The 27609-nt window shown below is 40.8% G+C and overlaps 1 protein-coding gene across 2 annotated transcripts; it reads right to left on the minus strand.

Annotated features, from left to right (window-relative positions):
* Nucleotides 1-1014: 1014 nt before the first annotated feature.
* ACTR2 (actin related protein 2) lies at nucleotides 1015-26760 on the minus strand. 2 transcript variants are annotated; one of them, XM_080387905.1, is made up of 9 exons: nucleotides 26597-26760; nucleotides 20170-20280; nucleotides 14378-14593; nucleotides 10208-10280; nucleotides 7675-7811; nucleotides 6740-6889; nucleotides 5891-6036; nucleotides 5320-5452; nucleotides 1015-4104 (listed from the first exon to the last, which is right to left on the minus strand). In XM_080387905.1, exons 1-9 carry the CDS (start codon nucleotides 26642-26644, stop codon nucleotides 3934-3936), a joined length of 1185 nt encoding a protein of 394 aa, XP_080244031.1. In that variant the 5' UTR covers nucleotides 26645-26760; the 3' UTR covers nucleotides 1015-3933. The 2 variants fall into 2 exon arrangements, with proteins under 2 accessions (XP_080244031.1, XP_080244032.1); XM_080387906.1 differs by having other exon boundaries at nucleotides 26559-26743.
* Between the last annotated feature and the right edge of the window lie 849 nt (nucleotides 26761-27609).

Genomic DNA, 27609 nt, shown 5'->3' on the forward strand with positions numbered 1-27609 from the left:
ATTGAAACAGCTAATGAAGCTTGTTTTTGGAAAATAGATGGCATGCCTGCAGGGAGGAATTCACTATTGAAAAAGTTGACTAGCAAATGTCGACAGAGCTGTATTTAGTCCTTTCCACACAAAAGCCACGGCAGGCAAAGCAAGCCAAGGGGAGGAGCGGGGAACACAAATTAGTACTGAGCAGAGGTAAAGCCTGGTTTTATTTCCTGCCCAACCCTCCAAGAATGCACAGTGGTGGAATAAAGATTTGGGTTTGGGGGGCCTCCCCAGTCCCCACTAAAATCCTGTCTACCTGTACCTAAGACGGCACGTGTCTGACCTAGCCACAGACCAATACACCCAGAGCCAAACGGCACCTACCAGTTCACTTTAAGGAAACGAAAAGCCATTTTCCTAGTGGGGACGTGATGCCCAGGGAACATACCTACATACGGAGCAGCGTGTACAGTGAGCTGGTGTGAAGAGGCTGGCTGAGCCCATTTCACACGCACCATGATTAGCAGGCCAGCCCTAACCCACGCAGTGAGTTGAGAAGTGCAAAACTTCAGGTGCAAGAGCCGCTCCAAACCAGCGCATCTTTCTAAACGCTACACGTTAGCCCCTCGCACGGTTCAAATGAGGGGTGCAGGTGAAGCAGCACACGAGGTCGCACTGCCAAGGAGATTCTTCCTAAACAGAGCATGACTACGTGGCTCCTCAGCCTGGCCAGGGATGCTCAAGTTGAGGGCTCTTCCCCTTCTGCAGCACCTAGCATAGAGCTTGAACTAGAAGAGATTCCTGTCCAAGAACAAGCGTTTTATTTCCTTTTTAAAGAAACTAGGACAGGGGGAGTGGAGTCTTGGCTAGCAAAGGGAGTTGGGGTGCTTTTCTCTACAACAGCAATCAATAGGGAACGTGTTACTTTGTCATGTCAGATTTCCTCAGCATAAGCAGCTCATGATAGTTTTGTGATGGAAGTTAAGAGAAAAACTGACAGAACTGTGATTTCCCAAAGGAAACAAAGCAAACATAATCTACTTTGAAAAAAATCTGATTTTATTTTCGTATTGAAAAGACCTGTCAATTTAAATAGATGTTTATTTCCATCCATGGTCTCAACCAGTGTTGTGTGTTAACATTATTCAGAACTGTATAAAAAGCCATTTGTGTTACATTGGTTAACATCCTAGAACACTGGGGGGGGGAGGGGTTTGAAGCAGCTTGACATTAAAAATAGGATGTTCCCAAAAAACTTACAACTGACGCGGCATCTTCTATTCTAATTTTATAAGAGCTGAAGCATATTGCAAATACAACTCAGTTATTTGGTCTTCAAAAAAACCCCAAAACTTTAAAACCAGATTGCTTTCATAGCAATACCGAAGCTGTCAGCTGAGAGAACACACACACACTCTCAAGTGTGCGCAAACACACACGAAGCACCACACCAAGCACAACTGGAACACCCCATTCAGTATTTGGATTACATATGCATTCTTCCGAATCCATGATAGCTGTAATTTAAAATGCTAGTCGCCTTTTTTTTTAATATATATATACACAGTTTCCATGGAAACCCAAGATTCCGCACAATCAACTGACATTTATTACTCACGGTGCTGCAAAGTTCTCTAGCGAAAGGGCCAAATTCCAGAACCTTTACTCAAACGTGCACGTACCTCACCGAAGCCAATGAACAGGGGAGAAGATGGTTAAGAAAAGGGGTTGCATGGTCAAGGTTTAGATTTGAAAAATCACATGACAGATTGTCATTCAAAAAAGGTTTTTAAGTCATTCTTTGGTTTATTTCCATGATTCTTGATGCTGTCCGAAAAGCCCAGAGACAGTGACATGAGAAACCACAGCTCTAAAGCAAGCCCACAGCATTTTTAAGTCTGTGTATTAAATGCTCAGAAGACTACAGGAATTCAGTAGACTACTCAGAAGTAGTATTAAATGCTCAGAAGACTACGAGTACCCCTTACATTCACGTCCCCAAAAATCTAGTAACTGCTTAAGTGCATGCACTGAGGCATGACCGGCATGCCTGTAAATTCATATTGTTCAAGTTAAGAGTAAATATAGCTGCAAAAAACCCCACCCACCTATAATTAAATGGTCATTACTAGCAATACTATAGCGACTGTCTTGTTATTAAAGAAATGCAGACACTGTTTCTGCCTGCTTGGCTCGCTCAGCCAAAAGGAAGCTGCTCGATTTAGAAAGAAAGCAAATTTTAAGAATCCAAGGAAGTTTAATATTTCCATGTCCCTGGGGTCAATTATTAACGTAAAGATGTAGACAAATGGCAAGTATATGAAAGAGTGTCTTGTACATTCCAAGGTTGGGAAGTCAAAAGCACATAACTTCCTCATGCTTAAATGTTATGGTAGGCTTGGAAAACCAGTAAGAAGTGATACAGTATTTCCATGAAAAGCAAAGTAGAACTAAGTCTAACTGGCATTTGTATGCAAGCAGGTTTTGCTATGCTTTATGTAAGGCAGATTTTATTGCAAAGTCAGTTACCAGTCTGCTAGTAGGAAGAAAACAGAGGCAACTATACTCACAGAAGATAGCTGATAATTACTAGGACAACTTCTATTTTTCAGAACAACTCAGCTTTAATGCACTTTCTGGAAACAGCATTTTCATTTTCATCACTGGTTTTCACTTCCTTCCCCATCCCACATTAAGTATCAAAAATCAAGACTGGACAAAATGAATTGTGGATATTTACCAACCGACAACATCTCATATTCCAATGTTATTTTTAACTCGAACAAATATAGGTCATTCTTTATAACCTACTGCCAGTGGTTGTTTATAAATATCTGCTTGCTGCAATAAACACTGGTCATCAAAATATTCATTTGCAGTAACTACTTGGCACTAGGTTATTATATTTGTAAAGTTTAATGGAAGTGCTTCTGATGGACATATAAGCACTTAAAACACCAGACTTTTAAAACTTAGTTTTGGGGGGTTTAATATCTATAGTTACAGTTTTCATAAGCATTTCTGAAAGTATTAAATATCTTCAGAAGTTTAGAGGCTCCTGTCTCAGCACAACTAAGTTTCTCAACAATTACAGAATAGCTAATTTAACATTCTTGCTCCCTATGCGGAGACAACATGGTACCAAAATTTAACTATAAAAAGAGGCATTTTTGGTCAGACTGACCCCCAGCTGTCCTTTAACAGAAAAGCAACACAGCTCAAACCTGTCCCCTCCCTCCAGAAAAAACAGACACCTAAGGCCACACATTTAGGTTTGCCAGAGCATCAGGTCTTTCTCTGTTTGTGGCAACTGTGTACATGCCCACTTTGAGAAATACAGTATGAAAGCCTCACCACCACCTTTAAGGATAAACCACCTCAGAAGCCAGTTTAGGCAGCAGTGCGCGTGGAACCACATTACATTGAAACAGTGTGTTAAAGCCATTCCAGCTAGTTCAACTAGTTTCTAACAATGTTTAATCAAAATTCCTAATTGCAGGAAAGAAAAAATAATCTTAATGTAGAGAGAGGCAAAAAGATGCAAAGATAACCACCACAATGATCCAATAGCAAAAACTCCTGTTTAAAGGTTTTCTTATGCTAAAAAAGGCACACAACCCCTTGTGAACTAGAGACAAAAGCTAGCGGTACTACAGCAATAAACCCAGAAGAAAAAGCCTACCAGAATTACCCAATTGCCTACTGGGAAGGAACAATGAAGTAGACAGGCTGCTCTTGCTCTGTTTTGTTTGCAGGGACGTGGTCAAATTTAATAGTCAAATTTAGCCACATTAAGAAACATTTAACAAAAGCTACCCCAAGAAACCAGAACAAAACCTGACCTTTGGGTCAAAAGGCCACAGACAGGCCTTTCCATAGCATGTAGCTGAGTGAGTTCAGAGATTGGCAATGAAAGAAAAAAAGCTTTAGACATGTGATGGGAACAAGCTTTGGGATTTATCGAACAGTCACACCAAGCTTCTCCAGCACACGCACTCCCTTTTCTTGGTATTCTTGTCGGGTCATCCAGAAGTTGTCTTTGTCTTTCATGATGTCCGCTAGAACTGCGCCACCCAAAAACACCATGTGCTTTCGACGAGGTGGATCTTCAATTCGGATTTTAAATTTCTAAGAAAGAGGTAAGAAACTGTTACTAGGATACCTGAAACAAAGCCTTTCAAAATACAATTGTGCTTTCCACCAGAACAGCAAAATGGAAACTGTTTAGTGAGAAAAATGCAACCAAAGAAACCTGATGTGCTAGCATAGGGTGCTCTGCGTGAGCTTCCAGCTTGCGCAACCAAAGTAAAATAACTACTTTGCACTGGGAGTTAGAGACAGCTATTGACACTTCCCCCAAAATTATACTTTCAGTGTATCCACAAAAAGCCCAGGAGTCAGAATACAAAATTAAAGACCATATTTTTGCATTTCACAAACATGGTGAAGAGTCCCTAAGCTTCGATAGCTAAAATTATCAGAAGTTACTAGATCACCAAATAACAAATTATTTTAGAATTACATCAAGTTTTAGAAGGGCAGATGGAACAGATTTTAAATTTACACAATCTAGACCAGCTTTACTAATTAATATTCCCTTCAGTCCTTCAATGCTAAAGCTCTGACTTCAAGAGCAAAAGCGAGTACAGTCAAAGCTATGTGTGAAACACTCTTAGACTTCAAACATTCTGTACAATTGAGTCACTTCACATAGCTGCACAAGATGCTTAGAGAACACTGCATTAAGAACCAGAGAAGTTCAATTCAGTTCAGCATTAGAAACACCACTCAAGGAATTCTCTCTGTAAATACCACCTCCTCAAAAAGCAGAGAGCATCACGATGCAGTGTCACCACCTAACATGCGGCTGTTGTCTATGACAGCAACCAACGAACAAGGGAAATTTATTCCACTTGAAGGTGTGTGAGAAATCTAGCCTCTTGAGTATTTCGCTTATAGCACTAACCAAAACTTTCACAGACTGAGAAAAAAATGTATTATTTTTGCTCAATGATGACTTTAAGGCACCAAAACTCATTAGCTTTGCTCAACCTCCACTACAAGTTTTGCCCTAGCATTTATCAGCCTGTTTGACATGCAAACTCACTCAGGCCTTCAGGAATTACTTGCTGTTAGCAGGGGCTACAAGGTGGCTTCATTGCAAGCGTATCCACACAAGCCACCTACCCGAAACAGAGTGGGGCATGTGAAGAACAGAGGCCGCGATTTTGCCAGCTGCGCGGCGGGCCACCCGCAGCTCCTGCCATTTCTGACTGCTTGGGTCCCTCTAGTGGGGACCGAGGACAAACCTCTGCCCCGCACCCAGCAGCACTCGCCACCTACCGAAAGCTTCTCCACATCTCCTTTCAGCACTCGCTCCAGGTAGAGCTGTTTAAGTTCCCGCTCCAGTCGCGAAGGCAGCCCGGGGTACATGGTGGACCCTCCAGACAGCACAATGTGCTTGTAGAATTCAGATCTGACAAAAAAACCAAACAAACACACACACACACACAAAAAAAATTCTTTCCAGTGTCATATAGAAAATGCTGTAGCACGAGCAGGTACCTGCACGTCCAGGGGAGTAGATACAACCCGAACAACGGTCACTAGACAAGGACAGACTCCGCGCAAGCTTGGCAGACTTGCTGATGCTTTGCCAGGCATCCCAGAAAGCAGCAGTAAGGAAAATATTGTGCTTTCAAGATTTTACCCTGGCTCATTCATACCAACATAATCAAGTTTCCAGACAACCCGTTAAGCTCCAGGATCTCAGACCGAGCCCCGCTGCCAGTACGTGCCCTCCCCCAGCAGCACACACACTCGTCCCGAAAGCGGAAGGTGTCCCTCTGTTTGAATGCGGTTCTCACGTCACCCCTGCACCCCGGCAGAGGGATTTTACGTGTTCTGCTCTTACCTGGTGTCTATGTCAGCAGCCTGGATGGTGTTGAACAGCAATTCAGCCACACCAACCCCCTCGACATTGATTAAGTGAGGCTGGAAGAGAGCCTCCGGTGCCTCAAACCGTTCTCCACCGACTTTGATAATCCTGCCATCTGGGAGCTAGTGAAGAAAAAACACCCGTTTAGAAGACTACTTTTAGCCACTGGGATACTAAACAAACCAAGAGGAAATGACCTACATTGTTCCCTTATGTTTTAAAACAGGAAATTGTTGATAATTGTCACCAGTGCAAGAAGTCATTCAGTACTACTGAAAGAAGAAAATCCTCCAATCATTATGCAATTCAATTAGAGACGTCAGGGACCAGATACATCGATACTGACATACCAAACATCTCCTTGCAATATAGCTCCTAATATCGATTTAAAAGATAATCTTAGAGCAAGAGTAATGCTTTCCTGCAAGTTCTTTTCTTCCATGTGTGATCACAGGAAGTTTCCACTAAGAGCCCGTTTACCGTTCTTGTCACCAGATATCAGTCTCTCATGTGTCACTGCTAAATAGATGAAGCTGAAAATCTGACATGCAAGAGTAACTCCACTTTCTCTACAAGTTGCAGTTCTATAACATTCACATTTCAAGGATCTACAGTGACAAAAATGAATAAAGTTTTATGGAAAATCTGAAAAGAAAGAAAAAGCTTTTAAAAGTTTTCCCAGAACCCAGTAATCTGATTCCACAGACTCCTGTGTCTGGGAAATGAGCTACTGCCAAGAAGAATTCAGAAGGAACCAAAGCTAAATGCTACCTGAATGTAAACCTATGAAGTTTAGGACAAGCAAAGCGGTCTCAAAACACTCACCGTGTAGGATTCAACTAGTACTGTGGTCTCTAACGCCAGTTTCTGTTCCTGTTCAATGTTGTAGCCCACATAACATAGCTTTTCCTTGATCATGCGAACAGTCTCGAAATCAGCAGAGTGGTTGAAAGCATACCCTCGCAGCAAGAGGAGCTAGAGGGGACACATCAGGTGAGCGGTAAATGAGAAGAACAGTCCAGATCTCTCTATCAGTACATGGGTACAATCAAACACTATCTTTAATAGTTCATCTCCCTTTTTTAACTGCAAATTTAGTATTAAGTCAAATCTGTCACAGTGTATCCATTACTACCAGAAAGTAGAATAGCAGCAGCATTACTGCAAGTGGGAAATTTTCTTTGTCATTACAACCTTCAGTATAACCACTACAAAGTGAAAGATAACCAAAATAATTCTTATATTTAGGACTTCACTTCAGAACACTCCACTATTCCTGTTCAGCCTTAAGAGCTGTCAATCCAGAACGCTGCTTATATTAAAAAAAAAAAAAAAAAAAAAGACTCAATTAGTCTATAAAACATACTGTCTTATTTACTAATCAGGGAAGAATCGCTACACTATTTTCCACACTGTAAGAAAAGGTCCTTGAGAAAATACACAAGTAGAACCGACAGAACAAAATTTTGGTTTTATTTCATGTACCAAGAAAGCAAACTTTTAAGCTTGTCCTTCCTAAATATGCCTACAAGAACGCCACTAAGAAAATGTGAAGTCTCTGAATAACATTAATAATATCAATGTGATTTAGATGAGGAAACATAAGGACAGATTGAAGCAATACAGAGCATGCAGGAGTTATGTAATTGACCTATGAATAATAAAGGGAAAACTACAGGTTTCTTGCTATCCAGGGATTTTAACTTGAACCAATGTACCCCAGATACCAGACACAACCTTAAATATTCTTTCCAGCTTACCTTAATGAGGTACCTAGTGATGTCCCTCCCAGCGATATCTAACCGCCTGGTGAGATGAGGGAGAGAGAAGCCTTCATAAACTGGGCAAATATGAGTTACACCATCTCCAGAGTCCACAACAACACCAGTCAACAAGCCTAAAGGATGGGGAGGGAGGGGAGAAGGTACAACTGTTATTAGCACCTCCACACAGAGAGCAGAATAGTAGCAAGTTTAAGATAGGATTTTTCATTGTAATCTTAACACAACCTGTTTCCTCCAGTCATCCTTTTGGGAAAAATAGTCACAATTTAAAATTCAGTTATTTCCACTCAGCTGGATTTTAAACTTAAGGTTTTCATAGTAACAAATGTTTTCATATACATTTTTTAGAAGTATGACCGCTACTTTTTCCTAGATGCGTATAACTCCACTGCTCATAAATTCATCTGGTGTTTTGACATCTTAAATTGCACTCTAATTAAAGAGAATATCTAAGATCATTAAATGCTTGCTGGGGCACAAATTCCTCCTCAGATTCAGCTGTGTATGTGCAACCTTATGTTAATTTCTTACATATAAAGAAGTATTAAAGGTAATCAGGCCACAAGTTTACCTGGTTACAATTATTAGGACTTGTTCATTTTGACTGGTATTCAAAAAACAAGACAATGCTTTCATAAGGTAGAGAATATTTGGACTATACAGAACACATCTAACTTTCTTCCCCACAGAAACGGTGTTAGGCTGAATCAGATTCACTTTCATAGGCTAGAGAGGTTAACTCCAGTGAAAAAAGTTTACCATAGAACCATTACATTCCAAGGTGTACCAAACTGAGATATCATAGGCATGTATAAAGAGAAATTTCTATATTTCGCTTACAAAATAAGAAGCAGAATTAATGGTGAAAGTTGATTAGAAAACAGTTTTATAGTTTCTCACAAGCTACCTAAAGCAAGATAATATATTTTAAGGGGAGACGTTAATATAATGAAGGGCCATTTAACATGTAATGGGCAAGGTGCATTGGTTTGGCTACCGTAGTTTGCTCAAGCTTTGTAAACAGAAGGCCAACAAATTGGTTATTTGTCCCTAACAAATCAAAGAACACACCTTGGTTCAGCTGTGTGATCAGATCTTTAGATTTCTTAGCGAATTGGAATAACTACTATGTAAACACAAGTCTCACAACTGAACACACGCAGTAAGGAAGGAAATAGTCCGTCACAAGGGACTACACCGAACTCCAAAGACTGCTGTGAGGAATTGCTAAAGAATTTCCTAATTAGGACTAGGTTTTGATATTTAAACCCCTTTGCCTTTAAAAGGTACATGAGCACACAGAATTCCAGCTAAAAGCAACAATTAGTCTTAAGAGAGTTTAAACAGCAGCAACAAAATGTGGTGCACTGCAGCAAGGCACATCTCTATGTAATTTTAGCCACTACTTTAATGTTTAATGTAATATAAATAAGTAGGATGTTTTAAAGGGCTTTTTTTATTTTCAAAGGCAAATGTTCTATTTATGTGCTACTTGTTTTTGTATCTTTGGAAGGTCTTCAACTTTGTTTTAGATGACAGTATGTAGAAACACTGGACTGCTCTAAGTTATTTCACTTTTTTTATTCACACAGTATTTGACCACTATTCAGTAAAATGCACGCACAATTAACAACAGAATTTAAGACTTATGTGTTAGTCAAATATCTATAAGGAATCAAACCAAAGAAAAACCAAGGGGGGGGGGGGGGGGGGGGGAGAAAACAAACAAACAAAAGAATAACAGCACAGATCACAGCAAATAAAAGTAATATCCAGGTCTGCAAAAGCCGTTTTGGTTCAACTAGTTTTAATGATTGCGTAACAGAACCACCCTTCCAGTAGCCCGTCACATTTGCTTTTGGACACAGAAACTATGGTGACATGTTAATGGGCAAGGGTATTTATGTCCTGCTATGTGACAGCTAAATATACCAAGCCAGTAGTAAACAGATGTAAAGAGTCATGTTATCAGAACTGATGTGCTTGAGTAGCTTCTTAAAGTCCTAGATGGATTGCAGTCTGTGGTAGAAATTCTATTGAGTTCAGTGAATCTGTAATTTTCTCCTCAGGCTGAGGATGATTTATTCTAGTTTATCTACAGCAAAATAATCAAATTTTTAGGTTTTTTTTTAAACCTGAAAATAATGCCAAAGTCACCTAGTCATCTGGAAATTCACTTATGGTAATGAATTTTTCCTTTATCAGAAAATCAAAAGCGTATCATTAAGACTTGATGCCAAAGGCTAAATGACTACACCCTGGAACAACAATAATTTTGATAAACCAAGTTTTTGCATTTACAAGCATGTCACCACAGTTGGTTCATGAAAACAACACTGACAGTGGTACCTACCAATAGCTCCTCAAAACAAAAAGCAGGCCCCTAAGTCAGAGCCGAGCTTACTTACAGCAGCGTCTAATTAAGCCCAAGACTCATTAATACCATATTAGTACTTTGGCTCAGCAACACATTTACAAACTAAACAGATTTTAAGTTATCTTTGCCTACCTTGAGCATACAAAGTAAGAACAGCCTGAATGGCTACATACACCCCAGAAAACTGGTATGTCTCAAACATAACCTGTAAGATGAAGGCAAAAATTAATGTCCAGAACAGGCCAAATAATTAAGAAAAATTTCACAGATGTTTGAAAACTGTATTTCTATAATTCCGTACTTTTGCTAATCAAAATCACTTTCCAAGTAACTTCATCATGCAGATTCTACACAAATATTAGAAACCTACCTACTTTCTGGCAGAAAGTAGCACATTCAGCTCCACATCTTACCTGTTCACACAAGACAAGCCACGTGAAATATTCCAGATCCGTTTAGCAATGAAAGTGAAACCCACACACCAATTTCTGCAGCTTTACTAAGCTGTTTTCCAAAGTGCTTTAATGAGTGGGAGGCAGTCCTTGTAGACCAGCCAAGTACTTCATTACTGAAGTGCGACTTGGGAATGAAATGTTTGTTAAAGGTGTATGCTCTATCTAATGAAGTTCTGGGGTTTTGTTTTTTTATTCCTCATATCAAGCCCTACAGACTTTGTACAACCACAGACTATGTCAAGTAAAGACCAAACAGACGCCTACACATATGGGTCTAGAATAAAGCCCAGCATCAAGATTGCCCTTTGCATCTGGGCCACCTTCTTTCCTTCTTTAAAGCACAACTGATGAAAAACTTCCAGAATTAGTGCAAAATCCACTACGAGTGAAATAGTACAGGGAGGATGAACTCTGTTGCTACATACAGAAAACCACAGGTTTGCAGAACTCTTACTGTAACATGCAAAGTGCCTGCCTGCCTTGTAGGCCAGCTTCCCCTAACCACCACGCTAGCTTCAGTGAGGAAAGCATGCAGAGTTTACAGGATCTTGTCTTCTTTATAAACACAAAGAAGGCCAAGTAAACAAATCATACTGTACAGCAGTTTTCCCCTCAAAATGCTTTACCAGGAAAAACAGATGAACTCTGATTTCTCCAGCACATAACAGAAGTTTTGCTTTTGCTATTCTGCAGCCCCCTGAGCACTTTGCAACTTCTAGGATTAGAAGCTGATTAAATCCTAAGTACTCCCACAGCTCAAGTAAAAGATATCTAAATATTTTTCAAGAAAGAAAGCTGATGCCTGACAATTTTAGAATTCTGAACTATTTAAAGAACCTTCTGTTATAATAGTGTGATCTTAAACAGCTGGCCCATATCAAAAACCTGATCCTTGCAAAGTCAAGTTCATTTTTTCATAGCTGTACTGAGCACACGGCAAAACCCCTGGGAAGATTGATGCCGCCTTTCTCGGGATACTTGCTGTGAGCACACAGTATCGCAGAAGCCAAGCAGAAAGGAACACAGAGAGGGTGAGCTGCAGAGTTCCCTGCCCTGAGAACATCACGCTTTGGGATTTTACAACCCCTCAATGTGGACTGGATAATATAAAAGGAAATTTAATACAGTAGTCAGGTGCGCAGGGTAAGAATGAACAAGAAATCACAGGCTGGCTAGTAACTTCCCCGCAATGGCCACTCCAGAGCACATATGCAATACCTTCAGAAACAAGAAGCAGAACTGTCTGCCAGAAGAGGAACAGTTGGAAGGGCAGCAACTCAGATCCCGTTTGAGTAGCCACTGTCTAAAACCAGCACTATTCCAGTGGATGAGTTTTCTTTCAAACCACCAGAGAGCTTACAAGACAAAAACCTAATTTCAGAATAATCTAAATTATCATCTTCATACAACAAAACAAATATTCAAATGGCATTAGTTAGTGCCTTCACACATTGTACTAAACCCTAGAAGCCACTGCAAAACCCTTCTATAACCTATATGCAGGCCTTTGAGGGGTTTTCTTGAAAGACAGACATTTAGGTCTGTTCTATTTGACACCAGAATTGCCCCGGCACGGGACATACATGTTAACAAATCTTATGATGTAAACACTGAGCAGGATGCTCTCCTGATAAGATTCTTCTTCTCGTGACAGCCGCTTTTGGGTTACCTATAAAGCAATGTTCTAACTGGACACAGAAATGAAGAACTAAAAATAGAGAAAAAAAGATAAGGAATACTAGGTTGGGATTAGGAGAAGTGACTGTGCTGGAGTATCTATGTTTACAGCTACCTGATACGCCACTTCAGCCCGGCTGCTCCTGAGGGTACTGCAGAATGAGAACACATCAGGTAACTGGAGACAAACAAAGAGCAAACACCCAGCTAAGCCGAGGAGCAACTGGTGTCTTGTAAAATACATATTTTAAAAGTGCTGTTTCTTTCTTAGCATGTACAACACAGCTGCCATGTGAGCGCTTGCTGCTGTTACTGCGTAGCCGAGTTTGACAGAGCGATGGGGTGAGGAAAGAAAATTACTGGAAGTAGAATGAAGTACAGCAAATATAATTATCTATCATCTTGATATGGTCCAGATGGCTAAGTTTTTCTTTTAAAATGCTACTGCATTGTATCACAACATGCAGAGATGTTATTATATTTACTGCTGACTTTAGGAAAAACCTTAATTCAGTCCTCTGCTTCATACTGGGCTAGCCTCCCTGAAAAGGAAGAGTATATGTCAAAAATGGAAGGAGTATAAACATGTTGGAGTAGAAAACCTAAATATTGCTAGTCCTCATAATACTGTGATCCATTAAAAATATTAACAGAAACAACAAGCCTCCGTTTCACTCAAATTTAAATTTACAAAAATGGATTCCAGTTTCCCCTAATCCTCTGGATCATGATTAAGCATCTACAATCCCTGGAGTGGTTTAAAAAAGCAAATGTAGCAATACAAATATTTTAGCAGAGTTCAGAAGCCATACAAGACTCTTCAATTTAGGGTATAAAATTACTCAGTACCAGAATAACTAAAATCTAGCCTTTTGTATTTAGCAGGAAAACAGGAACAAGAACACTATTGTAGACAGCTGAAAAGCAAAGAAGCCTGAACGGGAAATTCAACCGTTCCTGCTACATGGAGGCCACCCAGAATAATCTGCTATGTCTATCCCATCACAGCTAACTGACATACAATAGGCAGTATTACCGATGTTGCATTACTTAATACTTAGGTAAAAGGTCCCAAATGTCCACAATTTCGAAGAAATGCTGAATTTAGATTGTACAGTTTGGGTTTTTTCCACTTAAGTTTTTCCCACTTTGCTATACTTGACTTGATCCCAAGTCACTGAAAGAAAAGATCAGCACAAATACAGTCACTGCCACATTGCAGAAAGCACTGCTGGAGCTGTGACAACAAAGGATTTTGAAGGAAAAGTCAGCAGGTAATGATTAAGGTAAATTCTTATTAGAATAAACAACAAATTTTTGGGGAAAAATATACATACCCAAGCTTTCATATTCAAAGTTCTGATAAATGGATAAGGTTTCATACTGAAGAATTCATTTTTCCTGCCCTATCAGCTACTCTAACAACACAGTTTTTAAATTTTTGTTACACTGAATGCTTACATTAACTGAAAATACCTGTGATGCTTGAGGGGAAAAAAAACAGAACAGAAGACTAAACTTTTTGTTCTTGTCAAACATTACTGCTCTTCAAAATCAAGTCTTCATCACATGGTACTGCAGCTAAGCAATATATATTGGACAACCGACATTAACACAAGGTTCAGATGGGGCTTAGGCCACCCAGGGCAGCACTCCGAGATTGAGGACCCACGAACCAGGCTTTCCTTCTTAGAAGGCTTTCATTGATAATCCCCAGCATTAGTCACAGATTAGTGATTTGGTTGTCATCACACCTTTGTCTCAACTACCTCCAACAACACTGCTCCACCTGGTAAGCATCATCTGGCTCAAGCCTCAATCTCCTCTGAAGCATTAGTGGCTTACAGAAGTCCAAGTCATTTAAAGTAATTAACATTCATGCAATAGCTAGTAATCAATATATCTTGATTACATGAAGAGAAACCTATCTTTCTAATTCTGTGTTTTAATGGTGACATGGCTTGAGACAAGAAGCCTGCTTATAGCTTTTGAACGAGATCAGCTTGTTTGATTTTAAGCACAGTAGCCTTCAAGACTACAGCTGAGGATGAGTTTTGGTTATAAAACAGAACCGCTTTGCCTCAGACAATTACCAGGCGTTCCAAAAAGTTAAAATCTCTTAGCAATGCTCCAATGACAGTATATAACAGTTTCTACTAGACAGACATACCTCCACTATCTTCTCCCTGTTTTTAGTTGGATTCATGGGAGGTTCTGTGAGCAGTATTTTACAATTTTTTGTGTCGATATTAAGTTTTTCTGGTCCAAACGTGTAATCCCAGAGGTGCTTCATATCATCCCAGTTCCGAACTATGCCATTCTCCATTGGATAATTTACTTCCAGCATCGAGCGTAATTCACTTGCTTCATCACCAACCATGAGATCCTGTAAAATTTTAATATAGAAACATGTCAGTGCTTGCAGAGTTTTCTAACCACTAGAATCCTCAAGAATGACAGTGAACTGCACCAGCCTGTGTCAAACTGTGTTCTTAAACAATGCCCACATTTTAGAATAATTTTTATGTACTTAGAAAAAAAGTAGAATATATTTCAAGTAGTATTTAAATTTAGCTTTTACCCATCCCAAACCTTTTCCAAAATAAACTTTATTTATTCCATTTTCCAATTTACCTTAAACAAACCAATAAACCCTGGTACAGCTAGACACTATAAAGATCTTTATAAGTACAGATGCTTCTCCACTGACACCTCCAAACTACTTTATCAAATACTAATTTCTAAGGGCTGAGATGCAAAACAGCACATAAGGGTAGTAGTAGGTGGGATTTGCAGAATAATTGTCCATGCATGTTGCAAATTTCTGTGCACAATACCAAAAAAGGAATAATGAGTGGTGAATAAGCATACCGAACAGTAGCAAAAGCAAGTAAGAGATTAGGAGTTCCACACTAGACATTAAAAGAAACAATGGTTTACATATTGCCTATGTCAGTAGGGTGTGAAAAGACACATCTAAATATAAAAATATACCCTTGTCTGTACCATGCCAAAAGTCCCAAGCCAAAAATCCCAGTAATACATTCTTACACAAATACAACCAACTAATGCACAGTTTGTCCAGTCATTTCACACTGATTAAGCAATCTGTTTATTAAAGTTAGTTATGCAAACATTGCACATTCAAATTAGTAGCATCACATCTTCTCCTTTCCCACGTATTTCCCAGAGGAAGTATGCACAGCAACATCTTATTTTTGCTCCCTGTTACATCCCATACTTCTAAAGAAGCCTTAACTGACTTGCCTGTATTTTGCCCTAAGAACTTATTTCTAGACACCAACAGCACTGTTTCCATGCTAATACCAATTTAATAGAAAAAAATCCAACTGCTTCATAGAAAAACATGCCACCACAGCTTGCAGTTACTGTGGCACAGAAAACTTCTCAAGTGAGAGTTACTCAACCTACTATTCAATACTAGGGAAAAAAGATGCACAACAAAAAATCTGGCACCCGGTTTATAATGCCTTTGTTAGAAATAACCTAAACAGGTACTGTCGACTATACAAAAAGGACATTAATTGAAAACAGTTTAAAGCAAACCATTTCTCTTCCACCCCTTCTCACTGACAAAGTGTTTTGTTTGTTTTCCCCTTGCACAGTAGATCACACTTAGTTCTCAACTGCACAGAAGACAAAAGTCAAGACTAACATTTTAAATTAAATATACTCAAGTGAAACCATACTATGAAAACTCCACCACACAGCCACATTACTCCTGAGAATTTCAGATGACAGAAACTCCACTGGTTAGAAGAATCAGAAGCCTTTTTTGTGCATTGTTTTTTGAGGCTCTATGCTGCCGAACAGGACACAGCCCAGAAAAAGCCGCTATTCAAATGTGCAATGAAAGTTGCACAAAACTTTCACATCCTCTTAAAACAAAGTTAAAGGGCTGAACAATTGTTCTCAAGAGCACACTAACAGACATGCGTACTTGGTCAGTGAAGAGAAAGGAGGACAGCACAACTGAATTTGCAGAGAGGAACCAGTATCATGACATCCAGTGTTTCCACCACTTTGGTACTCAGTAGTATTTGCCTAACCGAAATCTGAAAGTTTTTCAGACTCATGGTTTTTAATGTTAAATAGAGCAGTTTCTACTGTTAAAGATGATCTTTAAGTGTTACTCTTGTATCTTGCAAAACTACAGGTTATGTAACATTTAGAAGCAATACATAAAATATTCTCATAAATTAGTTGCTAGTAAACCAAAGCAATGAACAACGTCCAAAATAAGTATGTATTCAAACGTAAAATGTAGGACAAGACAAAACAATGAATAGCATCAAAAAATAACATAACAGCTACTAGGTCCCATCAAGCAAAAATGGTAAACAAATAGCACAGGGGCACCTCACTTACCATCTTTTTGTTATTCTACTTCAACAGGTCAAGAAAGGTGAAGAAAGAAGGTAGAAGCAAGAAAGTCAGAAAAGGCCTAAATGAAATTCTCAAATTATTTTAAGTACACAGTAGAAATAGGCTGAAAAGAGATGCATGTACAGCAGGAAATGGTCTGAGTTAGTTTAGTTAGGGCCAAACTAACATTCTCAGGATCTCAGATTAAAATACCTCTTTAAAGGAAGCTACTGCTACATGTCAGTGGCATATCACACTTACGCATCTTACGTTGCAAACAAAACCAGTATATATGCCAACTTCTCATAAATAGGATTCTGTGCATAAGTATTCTGTAACACTGGAGTTTTACCCTGGGCAAGGTGTTCATCTGAACTAGACAAGACTCTGCACAAAGCATTTGACTATAGCTAGCTCTGACAAATGCTAAATTTAAATGTTGTTTTAAAAATTCCGCTTCAAATACCCAAGAACTGAAAACGGTAACATAAAAGCATTCACCTATAAGCAGGTTAATCTGCTCACGTATCATGGAACTAATACCCAGAAAGAATCAAATAAGAGATATTTACTTAAATCCCAGCATCTACTCTCAGAATGGAAACAAGCAACCATGAAGTGCAGTAGTAAGAGCAGTGTCTCAAAACTCTCTCCTATAGCAAGCTACAGAGGTAGGAAGCTAAGATAATCAAAGCAGCCAGGAAGCACTATGAGCTACATAAAGTGCACGTGCACAAACATTGTCCAAAATTATACTAAAGCCATTTCCATTACTATTGAGATTTTTCCTCCTTCGATTAAACTCACTTTGAGTCACCTAAACTGTCAGAAGCCACAGGGTAACTATCAGCACCATTAGGGCAAATCTACCTATTCTGCAAATCGTGTCAAAGCAAAAGCACATAGTTTCTGGCAGCTGCCTCTGGACAGGCGGTACCAAAGAGGCCGGTCCCAGCACCGCCCTCTTCCTCACTTCAAACCCAGAGGACGGAAACGACTTCTCCAGGCCGCCTTTGGCAGCAACTGAGCAGAGCTGTAGGACACGGACTATGGCTGAGCCCGTCACTGGGTGTGATCTGCCCCAAAACCCTGTTTTACCTAGTCAGAGCTACTCATCAGCCCTGCTTTCCTCAGAGGGTTAACAATCCCCCGAACCTGCTGCAAAGATTAGTATCTCAGTAAAAGCAAAGAGCAGCATCTGTGCTTCTGGTTTTAGAGTTTTAAGGTGGCAATTTTAAGCAAAATAATCCCAGTAATAACCAAACTTTTGTGTTTATGTTCTGAACTGGTGACTCTAGTAGGAGGAAAAAGCTATATCCCAGCTGCTGGCTGAAATAAGAATCCAGAAGGAAAGCATGGCAAAACAACTTGAAATCAGTAACCCAACAGATACAAGACAACCACTGTTTTGATCAGCTTCCAGACTTCACACAGAGTTCTGAATTTCATAGGAATGACAGCTTTTCTGAATGGTTTTGAAAAATTAAACTGATCTTGCCAGCTTCCTTTACTCTGTTTTAAACTTACCCCGTAAGAACCTGCAGTAAATGACTGGAATTAACTTTGGCATAAAAATAATCTGCTAAAATACATTAAATTTTTTAGGAAATCTGCAAGAATCTCATGAAGAAAAACATCACTCACTCAACAAGTCTTCCTACTGTATTATCCTACTGGCATACCCAGAGTATCTGTGACAGGGATTTCCTCTCCTGATGCACCTGCTTTCTTAAAAAGCTATTATATGCAGACGCTGCAAACTTCTAGGAAGAATCTAGACGCAGTTTATACTCTCTAAGATACACCCATGCGATCCATGCTCAAGCAGAAGATGGGCAATGCATGCAAAATTATAGTTTACTGGTTCTTTCACACTGATCTCATGTCAATTACCCACTTCCACCTCCAATGCTAAATCTTTCCAATTCAAGACTGTCACCTGTAATGATATTAAACTAAGTTATCAGATAATCAGAGGATACCCAAACTGGCAGGACAGGCTCTATCAGATCAGCTGGAAAGAAAACACTGCTTCAACAATGAGATTTAATGCAAGAGAATTTTTCTTGGACTTCATACTTGTAAATCACTGTGTAACTTTCATAAAACTTTACCAGAACCTCCTTGAAGAAACTGGCACATTAAGTTCAAGTAGATATCTGAAGAAACACCTCTCCCCAAGTCTTTCAAGAGAAAAGAATATGTTTTCCCTCTCTTTACAAAAACTCCTATCTACTGTAACAGGGAAAGATTTCCATCCTTTCAACCAATTTGTCCTAGCTAACACAAGGCAAGCAGTATTGCAATATTAAATTAAAGAGAAGAAAAAAAAAAAAAAGGCACATTTTTGAAAGGTCTGATGACTTTCATCCTCTTGACTTCCCAGCACGGCCTTCTGCTGACACAAACTTTTTCCAGGGAGGGAGCAGAAATCAGGTAGCTGAACTTCTTGCCGCCCATACAGTTCTGAAGATAAGGAACAAGACTAGGCAGATACTTTTTTTTTTTTGCTAATCTGCTGCTCAGAAGCAACAAGGAAAGGAAAACTGAAAGCTTATACATGCCTGTCTCTACTTGACCTTCCCTGGCCTAAGAGAGGGCTTCTACAGTTCTGCGTCGCCTCCTGTTTCTCCCTCAGGTTTCTACTTCTGCCTTGCTCTCAAAACAGAGCTTGCACCACTGTGCAGTAAAGCAGTCAAAACCTCACCTGACAAAGAAATCACTCTTTTTTTCAGCTGGATCAGCTCACTGAAGCTGCTTACCACATGTCTGCACAAGCAGTACAACCAGCACAAGGTGAGAATGCGTAGCTAGCAGCAAGAAGGAAGGATGTGACCACAGCAAGGCCAAGACATTTACTGAAACCTGTATTACAGAAGCAACTACTAATATTTGAAGCGTTATTCTAATTACAAAACAAAGTGGGAAATGACAGGTCCCCGGACTTCAGAAAAAGATTCTCAAGCAGTGGTGTGTGTCCCCGATTCCAAGCTTGGAATAGCATCCCAAGACAAACTAGCCTGAATACTCTTTCTTCATCTCTAACTGATGTGGAGTACCTACACCTATCAGCAGCAAAAAGAAAAGAAAACAAAAACAATAGAAACAATGAAATGCAAACACAAGCAAGGTTAAACATCTCATACAAGATCACAGATGATCAACTGTGAGTAGAAAGCAAACAGTATAGGAAGACCTGGAAGCTCCAGCAATTCTTCAGCATTGTCTCAGAATCCCACAACACAGCTCAATGACATCAACCACTTCTGATTTCCGCCCTCTAATCTGGACATCATTTACATACTGGCACCTGAAGTCCCTTTTTGCCCAGAACCACCCAAGCCCTACCTGCTGCCTCCTCAGTTGTACTATCTGAAGGCCTCCAGTGCTTTACATCACCCTCTTAATGAATTTGTAGTTTGCAACAGGCTAAAACCCATTACAGAAATTAATCAGGATATACCAAAATAGCGTAAAGGGGAATTAACGAAAAAACAATTCCAAATACTACACAAGTCAAAACCTGCACTAAGTATTTTTAACTGTCCAAAGTAATAATAATGAAAAAAAAATTACCTTGATTTCAATGTTTCCCACTTTTGCAGTTGATCTTATAATGGGTCTTCCAACCAAAGCTGGAAAAATGTGCTCTGGAAAATTTGAGCCTGCATAGCCACATTTCACAAACTGAAAAGGAATAAATAATTTTATTAGAATATGCATTACTTTTGTTTACCAACAGAAACCTGGTCTGGTGTAGAAAATTAAGTCCAAATTTAAGAGCATGTGTCCCACTGGAAACCATCTGGATTTATACTTACTAATCAATTTTACACATTTCAATTGATGCGTAGATCTGTAAAACTGAATTAAAGTATCTTCCAGAATGTTTTCTGAGTCAGACTGTCACATTTTTGAGAAGCAGTATTAAAACGACTAAGTATGTTGAGAGGTATAAGACAGTGCAATGTCTGAATTTGGATTTCCTACAACTCTAAAATTCTCTAGCAACCCAAATTCCATCATTTTGCAATGGATCACCTTATGATGAGTACCTGATGACACCAAATGGAATTACCTCTTCAATTAAAGCACACAGCGGAATAACAAATTACACATCAGAAAAAAAAACCCCAAACCTTGTGAATTCAAATCTTATGCTTTTATAAAAAGGGTTTAACAGTGAACTAGCAGATAAGTCTGTGCAATTCAGATGGATTTCTCAGTTTGATAATTTTACAGAGTTCCTTTTAAATATAAAGACAGGATTTTTGCAGTAAGCACTTCCAAAGCCAACAGCACAACCAAAAACTCAGCTGATAATAGTTCACACCAAACAGGATACTCTTTCAAAGGAGTGTTTGTCACCCAAATATGAACAAAAGGAAGCTTTCTATCACTGGGTCCCAAAACAGGATATTCACTGAGAAAACAGTGAGGATTAACTGAGGGGGAAAAAAACCCTAACACACACACACATATATATATATACACAGTCACCAGAGGAAGCTTGGTTGTAAAACAAGAACTTTAAAGTAACTTCAGCAAGAAGTTACAATTTTAGCTCGTGGGGATCAGCAAGTTCTACTCTTCAGCTGTCCTACTGTGATGGTCACATACCAGTCTGACGTTCTGCCTACAGTTCATACAGAGCAGGTGTCTCTTTTTGATTAATACTTTGCATACTGTGCAGTATCAGCATGCCAAAACAAAATCCTGCAATCCCCAAACTAAACATTACACATTTTCATCTGCAAAATGACTCGACCATCTAGGTGTAACAGCAGTAACACAGCACTGCAGGATCACTCAGGTTGGAGGGAACCCTCAGGATCTGCCTCATCCAACCTCGGGCTCAAAGCAGTCCCTGGATTCAGACCAGGTCGCTTAGGGCTTTGACCAGTTGGGCATTGGAAGCCTCCAAGGACAGGTAATTCACAGCCTCCTTGGGACCCTGTCCCAAAGCTTAATTCCCCATTTCAGGTTGTATTAAAAGCCACCTGCTAGAATTTCCAAAACATTCACCGAGTTTCTGAAGTCAGGTTTGAAGACTGCCACTGAAACAATTATCACAGCAAAAAAGAGTACAGCTAATTGCAGCTGAGGGGAATTCTGCCATTACACTAACGTGAACAGTCACTTTCTGTTGCTCTAAATTATCTGCTGTACTGCAGTAAAAAGGTCACCTGTTCTGGAAAGAAATTTTTAAAGGCAGTTATGGAAAGAGCCAAGAGATATTTTAATTAAAGTTGGGCTAATACAGGGAGGAAGGGATTTTTGGTTTTTTTGCTTTTTGTGACCCTAATTTCTTTCACCCATTCAGTGCTCCCTGTAGAGCTGTTTGGAATACTTGAAGAATAACACTGTGTACACAACTGATTTTGCTCATTCTACTTCAGTCCGAGTCCTCTGAAAAAGCAAGTACTTATCAACTCTTTTGCTTATATTAAGGCCAGAAGTACCTAGGAGTTATATAGGTCTTATCTGTGTATTCAAGAATGCAGTGCTGCTATGAGAAAGCAAAGAGTAGCCACAAGTATTTCTGCATCACACTACCTGAATACACCAGAAGACTTTACTGTAAGTTTTATACCAGAGGAAGTGTATGAGGCATTTTGAAAGGACTGATTCAGCTCAGTTCTTCAAAATATCTCATAGCTTGGGTCCAAATAATGGTGTCCAAATTAAAAAAAAAAAAAAAAAAAAAAAAGAAAAAGCTCCTTTTCAGACATAGCAAATTCCTGCATTCAGGGCAATCACAGTTTCTGTTGCTTCTACAATATTTAGGTATGCTTGTTATAAATTTCATTGTGCAGGACCTGGTTAAGCTAGAAGGAGGTTTACAGAACAGCCCATATAATCCCATTGCCCTCCAGCTCAGGGTTTCATAAACTGTTCCAAGCACAACTATAAGCACCCCCAGCAGCCCATGCACCTTTACACCCATACATTTGCGTACAGCTTTTCTCCCAGCATGAAGCTACTCTCCCACCAGTCACCACCAACTGTGTCGGTCAACAGAAGTAACATGACTGGTAACATCCAAGCAAACCTTTACAACTCAAGCTACTGGAACACCCCCACCCCTCAAGAAGCTCCAATACCCACACTTTTAAATCCTGCCAACTGGGCAAATAAACCCTAAGATTTACACAGCAACCATTGAGATAAGTGACCAAAATGACTACTGCACAAAATCAGTAAGTGCCTCTTGGCCAACCTTAAAAATACCTCTCAAAATCACATACAAGTATGCTGACCTAGAAAATGCTGATCTACAAAAATATTATTCTAAGTTCTTACTATTTGAATTGTAATAGTAACTTCCAGGCCCTTTCCGCGTTAAGACCTTGACACACCTTCCTGGGAAGTTAACAATGTTGGCAATTAACAAATCCTAGATTTTAAAAACAGATTGTCATTTCTCCAACCAGCCTAAAACACAATCAAAACCAGATTTAATCTATGTGAACTACAATGTGCAAGATTAAGCTTGGACATTCACAGTCTGTTCCCCACCCCTTTCAGGCCAGAACAGAGTGCCTTAAAAAATAAAATAAAACTACATTTTCACAAAGCTTGGTAAATTCATCAGTAGATAGAAAGGGCAGAATTTTACTCTGTCTCCCCGCCTTCAAATTTGCGATTTTCCCCTCCAGGCTACAGCAAAATTTAGTGAAGATGAGAGCAATTCAGCCTTGTACACCAGCCTCCCCATCAACGCGAGCATCCCCACTGCAGCGTTCTCCCTGACATGATGCTGAACATTCAGCTGGTTCGGTAGGTTTGCGATGATGTAACACTGCATATTATGGCTGAAGAACCAGACTCGATAAAACGACCAACAGGTAAGTGCACCTAAGAAACACAGATGCACATAACAGATCCTGCAGAGGTTTAGATTTTTGAAGAGGTACAAGAAACATAAGGCACTTCTCCCTCCCATCCCTTACAGCAGATGCTCCAAAATCTTCAATGGAACATTATGAACTGCCGTAGTTTGGAACAGGATCAGCTTCTCTTTTCTAGTGCCAGACACTAGACACTGTTCCTGCCATTCTCAATTTGAAACTCTCTAGTAAAACTTCAGTATAGCTCGCTTGTTTCTTTTCCATCCCTCACTGTGCACACCCCTTAAAACAATCACCACGTAATTTCAGTACAATGCTCAGTATACATCACATCCCAAACAGCACCACCACCCCCCAATGAATTTACACACCTCTGTAACAAAGCCCAGAATTCATCACCGTTCATTTTTGCACACATTTGCTATACATTCAGAATGTTTTAAGAATAGCTACTTAGCCTGCTGTGTGCAAGACCATGTATGTACAAAGTTTTACCATATATAGTTTCTTCTCTATTTCACTGTGGTTTATACCGGCTCTTTCACTTCCTACTGAGTCATCAAACAGTAAGAACTTGTATATATAAGTATTCTTTCAAACAAAAAGAATGAGGAAGCTTACGAACAGGCCATGTGACAAGTTTTAAAATGAAGACTAATATTTTTATCAGGTCTCCGTGCTTGATTCTTTCCATCGATGCAACTCTCGAACAAAACACCTAAATATAATTACAGCAATTTCACGGGCCACTAACTGACTTACCATTTGTACTATACCAATAAAAACATTCATCTCTAATGCTTTAGACCTTTGAGGTGCCATTGCCTGCCTCTCTTCTACACTACATGTTGCAAGAACTTCCTTCTAGTCACCTCTTCCTCAAAGACTGGTCGCAGCCAGATACAAGTCCTATTGCAGCATAACAAGAACTGTGAATTTCAAAGACAAGCCTAAAATTAAAATTGCACCCGATTTTTCTAATAGTCTCCATTTTTATGTAGCATTTCTGGCACTTGGCAAGAGATTTAATTTCAGTCATGGTTTTAAGTATGACATATCATGGTGTATCAGGAGTCACTGACAAAGTATCCCTGCTTTGTCGAACAGAAAAAAATATTAAAACACTGGTTTGACAATATAGGACTACTTGATAATCTCAACATGCAGCTGAGGCTCAAAAGATTTACTGAATACAATTTTCTTCCGGACTAATTATCCCAATTCTAGTTTAATTATCCCGATTCAACCTAAATATTTTGAGTTTACTGATTTCACAATTATTTCTTGATACCTTGCTGCTCCCCCACAATGAACTCGGTGGCCAGGGAACTTCCATACACACATTGTTCTACTCAGAGACAACCCAAAGCAACACAAGCTGAAGTGACACAGGCCCCTCCTCTCAGCACCGCAACAGCACCATGAAGGCAACTTCCACTCTTAGTTATTTATATCCTGCTGGTACAACTCACAGAGGAAAAAAAACGTATCATTCCAAGACATCTCTTGATTTCAAAGCACACACAGATCCATTACACTGTACAGAATCTCTGTTGCGAACCCAGCTTGGGCAACTGAGTAAAAATAATTGCTTCTTCCCCTCACCTTACTGGGGCTGGACAAAGCACAACACTGCTGTCACTACCAATACACTAAACATTTTACAACTCCATGATTTATAGCTAGGTAAAGGATCATGTTAAAGGATGAAGCTCTAGATATTTTTTTTTATTATGGGCCTAACAATAAGAATATTAAACAATGAAGAAAAAAAAAACCAACAAAAAAGCTTCTACATCCCTTTGTAAGAAGAAAAACTGTAAATGCCTTCTTTTTTTCTTTCCTTTTCTAAACAATAGCATAAAAAGCACCCAAAATCTCCTGACCTCAGCCCAATTAAAGAAAAATTTTGCTACAGGAGGAAAAGCGAGAAGAACTGTCAAACCCCAGAACTACTAAATACGATGCTCTTCCTCCTGAATCATGCTAATCATTTCAGATGCTAGCTGGAAAATCCTCTAATTCAGGATGCTGAATCTCTTAACATCATCATCCTTTGTCTCAGCTATTCCCTCTTGGGCTTTAAAAAAATATTTTTTTCTTTATTCCATGTGTTTATATAAAAAAAAACTTTTTTTTTCCCATTCAAGAGATCTTTACATGCTGTAAGCTGTGGTAACTCTCCACATACTTCTTTACTGGGGGAAACCCTAGATTGCTAAACAAAATTATGGAGGGGAAATACATTTTAAAGCAAAAAGATAAGATGTCATAGGTGGGTATCTCTTTCACTTCCTGCCAGGCACTTCAAAGCCTGCGTACCACTGACAGAAGGTGGGTTTCCAGCGGGTGCCTGCAGGCTGGTGGCGGGTGGGAAAGGTGAAAGGATGGGGAGAAAACCTTTGGGGCTTTTTCGATTTAGAAAAATGCCAATTTATGAGCATGTTGCAGGTCAGGAAGGTATTAATGAAAGGATGATACTCCGTTTTAGACAGTAGCTAAAAAAAAACCCCACAAACATTTCCCTAAAACTTAATAATCCTGCGGACAGAGGACACATCCTGCTCAATGTATAATGTGCTTATTCAGAATTTTTTCAAAAGTTCGGTATTTTAAAAAACCCGATATTTTTTGGCGAAAGCTCGTTGCTGCAGGGAGACTTGCTCTAGTCATTAGAGCAATAAAGAGATCCACGGTAAAACAGCAAAATACCAGGGTGGCGGAGGTTGGGGGGGGGGGGGGGGGGGGGGGGCAGGGGGCCAGAGCACAATATCCGTGCACCGCGCCCGGCACCGAAAAGCCCCGCCGGCAGATGCCGCTCAGCCGGTTTCGGGATCACCGAGCCACGGGCCCCCGCCGGCACCGGCGCCCTACCGCGCCGAGCGCCCCCCGCCCATTCATTCCGCAGGCCCGCGCCGACCTGCGGCGGCTGCCCGCGGGCCGGAGCTGGCGGCGGGGCCCCGGCCGGCCCCAAGCAGCGCCCTGGCGCGGGGAGCGGCGGGGGAGCGGCCGGGCCCGGTGGCGGCGGCAGGCCGGGCGCGGCCCGCGGGTGTGCCGGCAGGAAGCGGGGCCGGGCCCGGGGGTTGGGGGGGGGCCTCGCCCTGCTTCCCCCACCTTCTCCCGGCGGCAGGGCGGGTCCCGGCGCGACTCACCCCGGTGCCGTTGTCGCACACTACCACCTTCCTGCCCAGCGTGTCCATCCCTGCGCGCCGCCGCCCCACACCGGCACCGACACAGACACAGACACAACCACCGCCGCCGCCTCAGCCGCCGCCGGGCCCCCCCCGCGCCCGCGCGCCCAGCCCGCCGCGCGCGCACGCCGGAAGCCGTCAGCGGCCGCCGGCCGCCCAATCAGCGAGCCGGCCCCCCCACCCCCGCCACCCGCCTCTTCCCGCCCCGCCCTGCCCCCGTTGCCATGGCGGCGGCCCCGCGGCCTTCCCGCTCCGCACGGGCCGCCCCGCTCCCTGACAGGAAAGCGGCCCGCAGACCCACCGAAATAACCGCGTTCCTTTTATTTTCTTTCTTTTCGCGTTTCATCGATGCCGAAACGGGGACGATGCTGCGGCGGGGGGGGTGCCATCGGGCTCGCCTCGGCTGCTGTGCTGTCGTGACACCCCCGCTCCTGAGGAGAGCCCCCGCCGCAGGGGGTTATCTACCGGCTCTCCAAGCCCAGGGCGAAACGAGGCAGCTATTGAAGGAATATTCATCGTTAATATCATGTTATTTCGGAGCTCGACGTCCCAGAAGAGCCTTTAGTCTCCCCAAGAGGTTTTGCCCTGGTCTGCCTGGCAAGCAGTTTGCATTTCTCTGGTGGACTCCCGCATAAAGGAAAGAGAAAGTGTGGTCTCCCAGCTTGCTTCTGACTAAAATGCTGACAGTTGTATTTTTATTGTGTTGCCCAAAATTCCCACTGACTTCCACAAGACTCCAGAAGTCTGGAACAAACACTCCCTTTTTTACTTCTGTGCCGTAAGCTGTGCCAGTCCGCTATGAACAACAGCCTGTTACAGTTAGGTATAGCAGAAAGGACACAAGCACAAGGATTTATGCGTTTATATTATATTATTTTATAATATAATTATGTATTTATATAAACTCATTTATATGAGTTACATGTACATATACATACATGGTTATGATTGTAATTTCTTTCCTGCCTTGAATT

The sequence above is a fragment of the Falco punctatus genome, assembly GCF_963210335.1.
Source record: "Falco punctatus genome assembly, chromosome: 5".
NCBI lineage: Eukaryota > Metazoa > Chordata > Aves > Falconiformes > Falconidae > Falco > Falco punctatus.

Bases quoted from the DNA above. Each gene is read 5' to 3' on its own strand.
- ACTR2 (XM_080387905.1), bottom strand. From the start codon at position 26,644: ATGGACACGCTGGGCAGGAAGGTGGTAGTGTGCGACAACGGCACCGGG. The intron at 6,037-6,739 runs GTGAGTGTTTTG...TTTCTTCACTAG, and splicing joins TACTAGTTGAATCCTACACG to CTCCCAGATGGCAGGATTAT. The intron at 4,105-5,319 runs GTAGGTGGCGAG...CCTCTTTCTTAG, and splicing joins GAGATGTGGAGAAGCTTTCG to AAATTTAAAATCCGAATTGA.